A 7500-nucleotide genomic window follows, 5' to 3' on the forward strand; every position below is an offset into this window, starting at 1 on the left:
TAAACAATTTTTTTGTTAAAATCTATAACTTGTAAAAACATAAAATATTAAAAATCTGAATACTTTTTCCAATATTTCAGAGTTTAATTATGAGTTATATGTATAAGTATATTATAAGTATTATATATAAAACTAATCTAATAGAAAAAAAGTGATGTTGTAATTACAATTATGATTCAAAACCAAAAATGTTTTCACATTTATTAAATTTATAAAATATGAAAAAATATTGTATGTTTGCGAAATAAGAAATGCTAATGCAAGAAATATTTCGTGCTTAAAGAAACTTTGAATTTAAAATTTCAAAAATTTTGTTTTCAAAATCATAGAAAGAAAAAACATACTGTCTCTTGTTCTGTCTTTTAATCAATCTATAATAAAATAAAATGAATATTAAAGTAAAATAATTAATTAAATTAATAATATCAAAATAAAATAAAATAAAAGTAAATTAAATCTTATAAAATTTCTTCAGTTTTTTTAAACATGTAAAAACAAATATCTTTCTCTCTTAAGGTTCTTTTAATTTACCTGTGAATTGTCTCTGTTGTAAAATATCATAGGGCTCAGGAATGGTATTCCTTACTGTTGGCATTCGCGTTTGTAGACTTTGAGTTCCTTGGAAATGCTGTTGAGATATATTGGTGGTAGTTACTTGGGGCCTACTTTGCAGCAACATCTTCGTACGATGATCGATCGAACCCTGAATATTCCCTGCTACAGGATGTCGTGGGTTTATTCCTGGATTCATATATCATATATAAATCTCATGTAAAAATAAAGAATTTTATGTAAAAAATTAATAATAAGATAGATTAACTTTTTTTATAATTTCTAAATTATATATAAAAATATAAAGTAAATATTCTGTTTAGGGGAGGATGCTCCGATGCCCTTGACCTTGATTAATATTTAAAACGTTGATATTTAGTCACAATAGTACCAAATATTTACAGACAATAGTACAAATTCCAAAAGTTAGATAGCCGGTAGTGTATGTTATATTTATGTATGGCAAATTATATATTTTACTTTTGAAATGTACACGGTGTCAAAAAACTATACTCTTTTGAAATGAAACTTTGAAAAAAAAACTGTTATATTTTATATTAAGAGCTAATGCCGGATGATAGTCAGTTTCGTAGTAATAAAGTTTTCTATGAAACCGATTACTTGTGCACAGGGCGCGAAAATTTCTTGGTCTTATATCGAGTAATATAAATTAGACTTTCATCAAGATTCTAAAATACACATTCTTTACACTTCCCCTTTGGAGACGTAGGTGGAAAAAATATTGGAATATATCAGAAATCGAACTCGAGATCTTTCGCTTGCGATCTCAGGCGATTGCTCTTCTAACTAAGCTATTCAGATCATCCATCTTCCCAATACTTCTCTCACTGCCTATAAATATCTATTGATAACACTATCTACCACTAAGCGTGATTTAACAATCAAAAAAGGCAGTCAAAAAAGTATTTTCTCTAAGAAAAGAGAAGTATAAAATGTGTGTGTGTGTCTAAAAGTATTTTAATTTAAATTTTATATATTAAAAAAGAATTACTAAATAATTGTGACACAATATTACCAATGGAATTTCTGATTAAGACATTCGGTTGAATAGGCAATCTGGGTCTAATAATGCCCGGTGGAAGTGGATGTCTGAATGTGCCCTCGCCAGTGTTGCTCGGTATTTGAGAATGTTGTTGAAGTGGCACATGGCTTGCTTCGAAGTGTTGTTGGTTATTCTCCGAATTATTCTGACCATCTGAATCATAAAAGTAATTAAAATGTAAAAATTTTAATTACGTTGTAGAGAGATGCTTGTCTGTATGTATGTGTATGTTTTCTCTTTCTTTACTTTTAATATCTTATATATTATTAAATATTTTTCTCATACCATTAATATATAAAAATAATACGTGTGTTATATTATACTGTTGAATATAATATCTTTATATTATTTTGTGCATTATTAAGATATTATATTTGATTATAAAATTGTAAGATTAAATACCTTGACTCCAATTAGTACTAACTCCTTCAAGCTTCTTACTAAATTGTTGCCTTTGTAGTAAATCCCTTAGCTGTCTATTTACTTCTGGTTGCTGTCCAAAAGTCACTTCTTGCTCCTGAGGTGTCCGAGCCTCGGAACTTCTTGGTGACGGATAGCCGGACGTGGTGGAGGCGGACGCAGTGGGAGTAGCGGGTGGTTGGCTGTAAGGATCGGGAGTTCGGGATGTTGCAGGAGAAGGTGGAGGAGCATAAACAGGGGGCCGGGGTGGATTAAATACGGGAGCGCGGGGTGTACCTGGCGCTTGAGGCGATGAATATGGGGATGCGGGAGTTGAAGCATTGCCTTCAAATCGCTGGAAGTGGGATTCCTGAGAGGGTTGAGAGGATGCAGGAGACTGAGGAAAGTCATGGGGTGACTGAGGTGCTTGCGGCGAAAATGGAGACGGTGGCTGGGGAAATGCCGGGCGTACCCCTCGGCAAGGAGTTTGCGCAGGGAGTCGTATCATGGATTGATGATGAGGAGGTGTAAGACCACGTGGAGCCTTAAGTGAGGGCGTAGCAAAAGTGCTGCGGGAACCTGAAGAAGGGGAGGCTAGAGACGTCAGTTGATTTGTATCCTGAAACAAGATATTAAGATTTATATTAATTAGTATTATTAATCCATGGATAAGTATAATCTAAACCTAAATAAAAAGGAATTAAACAGATTATAAAATACTTACTTGCGCTGTGGAAACTTGTAATTGTGTTGTCAATCCAGAACTAACATCACCACTCAATTGAGGTGTATTTTCCTCGCTAATCTGTCTGTGCACTCTGGCAATCCCTTTTAATAGAAAAGATATAAAGATTTATGGTTTGATTCGATTAATAGAAAAAAAAATTAATTCTTTTTCTACATGTTAAATGATAGTGTGTGTATATATATATATATATATATATATATATATATATATATATATATATATATATATATATATATAAGTTTAACTTTTATTACATTTTATTTTCAATTTTAAAACAGATTTATCAATTTTTATGTGTATGTTACATTTGCTAAATTTGCATTTGTTTAATTTATTAATTGATAAATTAAATTTTATTAAAATTTTATTTATAAAATTGATCTAATAAAATTATATAAATTTCTTTCATCTTTGTTCATTTAAATTTAATTTTTTATAAATTGTTATTGTAAACACATATGTATAAAGATACTGTTCTTATAAAACAATATTATCAGTTTTGCTGTATGAGAATTTAATAAAATGAATATACCGTGCACGCGATGCTCAATGAGAACTTGATGTTGTATTTGCGCTTGTTGTTGACGAAAAGCTTGCAGTTGTTTCCATTGTCTCTCTTGCTCAGCCTCTCTGCTGGATCGATCTCTGTTCGAAAGTCTGTCCTGTTCCTGTTAAAGATTAACTCGATATAACTTTCAAACCATTATTATAAAAACTATTTATTATACTTAACGTAGTCTTTCCTTACTATAATATTTTTTATTAGAACTATGTTTATATTGATTACCATAATACTACTAGAATTAATGAAAAATTACAGCAAAGTTAGAATTACTATTAAAATTGTTATTTCAATTATTTTTATTAAATTTTTATTTACTTAATAAATTCACGAATAAACATTGTTATCATAACTTTAATTAGATATTAATTGTATTTATAAGTTTAATTAAAATGTAATATAATCAAAATTTATAAAAATATGTTTATAATTTCATATATACATATTTGTATAAGATATATAACTTCATATAAATCACCGTTAAAGATAAAAAAAAATTACAATAAATCAATAAAAAAATATTTATATTTTATAGTAATCGACCAAAAATCTAAAATAAAGCTAAAAAAAAACTTTGAAAATAGTTAAAAATATTTAAATACTTATTCTTTATAATCTCATATAATTTCTATTATATAAATGTCTTAAAATCACCAGATATTCTTCTAATAGCATATTTTTTGTTCAAATTAAAATCAATTCACTCTTGGCGAAAATAGCGAAAAGAATTGTTATTTTAAGTTTAACATTTTTTTCATCGTATATCTTTATAAAATTTAAATTAAAATTCTATTAAAATAAACTTCATCTAATCTTAATTAAAGAATATAGTTTCAATCAATCTTGTAATTCTTTATAAAATTTAATTTGCAAAATCTATTTTTTTTCATTTGCGTATAACCCAAAAATTATTATTTTCAGTAAAGAAAAATCTTTAAACCCAAAAAAATCTACTATTAAAAGAATATTTGACGATTTTGTGGCACTCTATGTAGAGAAAAAAACGTAACTTTTTTAAACTCTTGGTCGTTGTTATAAAGTTTGCATAAACATTGTTAAAAATAACAATATTGGCACGCCACTAAATTAATAATAATTCCTAAGATTTTGTAATCTCTCTCTCTTCTGTAATATATACAAACACATTAAAAGCAATTATAATCTGTCACCATCTATTAATTTAAAGAGATTAATTTATAATATATTGGAGAATATGATTATATATAAGTATATAATTATATACATATACATACATACATACACATATACTTACATACATACATCCTACATACAACACATATATACAAATTAATTCATTCAAAGAAAATTTTTATCCATCACAAAACATATAAAACACCATAATTTCGTCAAATACTAACAACAAAACAATTCCATATCCATGCATATATAAATGTTAATAATTTCAGCTATCTAATCCATTACATGACAAAATACACAATAATAATTATAATAAACACACACAATTATATATGTTAAAAGTTATCTGTATTAGTTATAAAGAGATATAATAAAAGATCTTGTTTCGATAGAAAAAAGTAAAAATAATTTTTCTATTTACTTCCATAAAAAATTTCCATTATTTATTTTTATTTGTTTTATATCCCTTACTTTTCATGTTAATAATTTACTCCATATATATTGCATTACAGATGTAATTAATTTTAAAACAAAAGAGTAAGAAAAGATTTTAAATTGTATTATAACAATAAAATTCTAATTATATTCGTGATAGTTTTGTGGGAAAAGTTCCAAAAAGTATAAAGTACATAATAAAATTAGTGCTAAACTATTACATAAAACAATTATACAACAATAAACACTCTGATATGTTAGGCTATCACCCACACAACAGCAAACAAATTGTAAGCAAATCAGTGGATTCAAAAGCTAAGAAGTAATGATAACTTTGTGATTTAGGATCCATAAGGGAGTAAAAAAATGACAGAATTCAACGAAAATATACTACCAATCATAAACATGCATCGAAATCTAGATTGTAAATGCAAAGTATTATCATAAAATACTTTCTGTCATAGCAATAAACTAACAAAAATATTTAATGTTTTATATATTATATAAAAATAATTACAACAGAAAGATAAAGATATATAAGAACTTATATATCTATCCTAACTATATATATATATATACTTGTCTTATATATAAAGAGTTAATTTAGATATGTATCAATTTTTAATTAATTTGAATTGATGTAGGTATAGTTTTAATTTGATATATATATATATATATATATATATATATATATATATATACATATATATGAAAATGAAATCACCCTAATTTTTTTATATAAATCGACTTTTTGCTTCGTATATATATATATATATATATATATATATATATAATTACTCCTAAATTAAAATTATATCTATATCAATTCAAATTAATTAAAAACTGCATGCATATCTAAATTAATTCTTTTATATATATATAAGACAAATATTAATAGAAAATATTGAAATTGAAGATAAGTAATTCATATTAACCGCAAATATTAAATACATATTTAAGGAATGAAAACCTTATTTGAAGACTTTAAAAGTATAGAAAGTTTCGTCTAATATCTCAAATACAAAATACATACATATACATACATACACACGCACGCGCACGCGTGCATGCGTGTAGGGAGAACACTAAGTCTCGATTAGACACAACGAGAAAGGTAAGAAAACACTACGGAGGCTCTCACCATGGCGTTATTCGGATGGTGGTGGTGGTGGTGGTGGTGGTGATGGTTCTGTACGGGAGGCACAGTGTGAACAATTGCACTGGGTGGTGGCGGGGGTGGGGGGTCGTAGTGCTCCTGGCTGAGGGACGGGAGGGTGCGCATGATCTCGGATGGAGTGAGCACTCGTATCTGATGCTGATCTACGCTACCGCTCCCGCCGCTACTGTTAACGACAATCGAGGATGGACGTTGTTGGAGAGGTTGTTGCCCTTCACCCGAATTATTGCAATGAGAAAAAGAAGAGGAGGAAGAAGACGAAGAAGACAAAGAAGAGGAAGAAGCTGCTGTTGTGCAAGATTGCAAGGCAGACGACTGATTTTTGGGAGTATCGGGAGAGAGAGAAGGGCTAGGCGGGGTTTCCTGCACCCCACACACCTCCTGATGCTGATTATTGTTGGCTGATGTTATTCCTGTGGTTATCAACATTCCTGACTGCTTCTCCATAGGCTTCAGGCTCACTGCCTGTTGTTGCTGCTGCTGCTGCTGCTGGACGACGGGTTTGGTGATGATGTTGGTCATGGCGGTAGTAGTGGTGGTGGTGGTGGTGGTGGTGATGGTCATATTGATGGTGGTAGTGTTGGTAGTGGTTATATTGGTGGTGATGATAATATTGGTGGTGCTTGGTGGTGGTGTCTCCTTGGAGAGCTGTCGGATTAACACCGGGCGATTCGCGGTCACACGATGCGGTATATACGTATACGAGGGTGCCTCGTCGCACAAAGCGATCTCATATAAGAGCAAACTTTGCAAAACTCAATAATTGTTATTTTTAAAATCGTATTATTTATCTTTTCTAATAAAACAAAATTTATAATAATAATTTCTGATGTATTAATTAATATATGTAAGATTTTAAAAATATTAAATTTTAAGATACACAATTATAAATTATTACAAATTTAAGCAAGAATTTCTTTTATAATATAATTATAATATATAATAATATTATAAACATAAATATAAAAAATTTTGAAATAAATTAATTTTTGTAAAAAATATAATTTTCTTTCTTTTTACCTCCTTCTCCTTCTTCTTCTTTTTTTTTTAAATGTTGTTTCGAAATTATTTTGAGTTTTGCAAGCAAAAATCTTTGCATTTTCTAGAAAAAATTCGATTCAGCAAAAAGAGATACAAAAAATAAAAATTTGAATTAAGCATAAATGTTAATTATATAATAAATAATATAATGAAATTTTATACTAACAGTATAATAGAACGCTGTAATAATAAACAGCTTTACGCGCGCGAGAAACACCCTATACGTAAAAAAAATGATATAATGGGCCCGAACGAGGCGACATAAGAATGCGTTTGATATGAAATTCGATCGTTAGTATATATGACATTGTCAGTTTTGTACGAAATACATAAAAGACACATAAAAGCAAGGATTTTCTATGTAG

General features: G+C 28.7%; 1 protein-coding gene across 10 annotated transcripts in view; it reads right to left on the reverse strand.

Moving 5' to 3' along the window:
* The window catches only part of LOC140671861 (uncharacterized), a 45327-nt gene that overhangs the window by 23247 nt on the left and 14580 nt on the right, over positions 1-7500 (reverse strand). For 8 of the 10 annotated variants that reach the window (XM_072903540.1, XM_072903539.1, XM_072903538.1 and 5 more), the window contains exons 17-22: positions 6059-6742; positions 3295-3430; positions 2739-2842; positions 2018-2633; positions 1589-1768; positions 532-741 (exon numbers count right to left, since the gene is read on the reverse strand). In XM_072903540.1, coding sequence (XP_072759641.1) covers positions 532-741; positions 1589-1768; positions 2018-2633; positions 2739-2842; positions 3295-3430; positions 6059-6742 — 1930 coding nt within the window. The remainder of the gene's footprint in view (positions 1-531; positions 742-1588; positions 1769-2017; positions 2634-2738; positions 2843-3294; positions 3431-6058; positions 6743-7500) is intronic. The other 2 variants (XM_072903541.1, XM_072903542.1) reach the window with 2 other exon arrangements.

Source organism: Anoplolepis gracilipes, chromosome 12, assembly GCF_047496725.1.
Source record: "Anoplolepis gracilipes chromosome 12, ASM4749672v1, whole genome shotgun sequence".
Classification (NCBI taxonomy): Eukaryota; Metazoa; Arthropoda; class Insecta; order Hymenoptera; family Formicidae; genus Anoplolepis; species Anoplolepis gracilipes.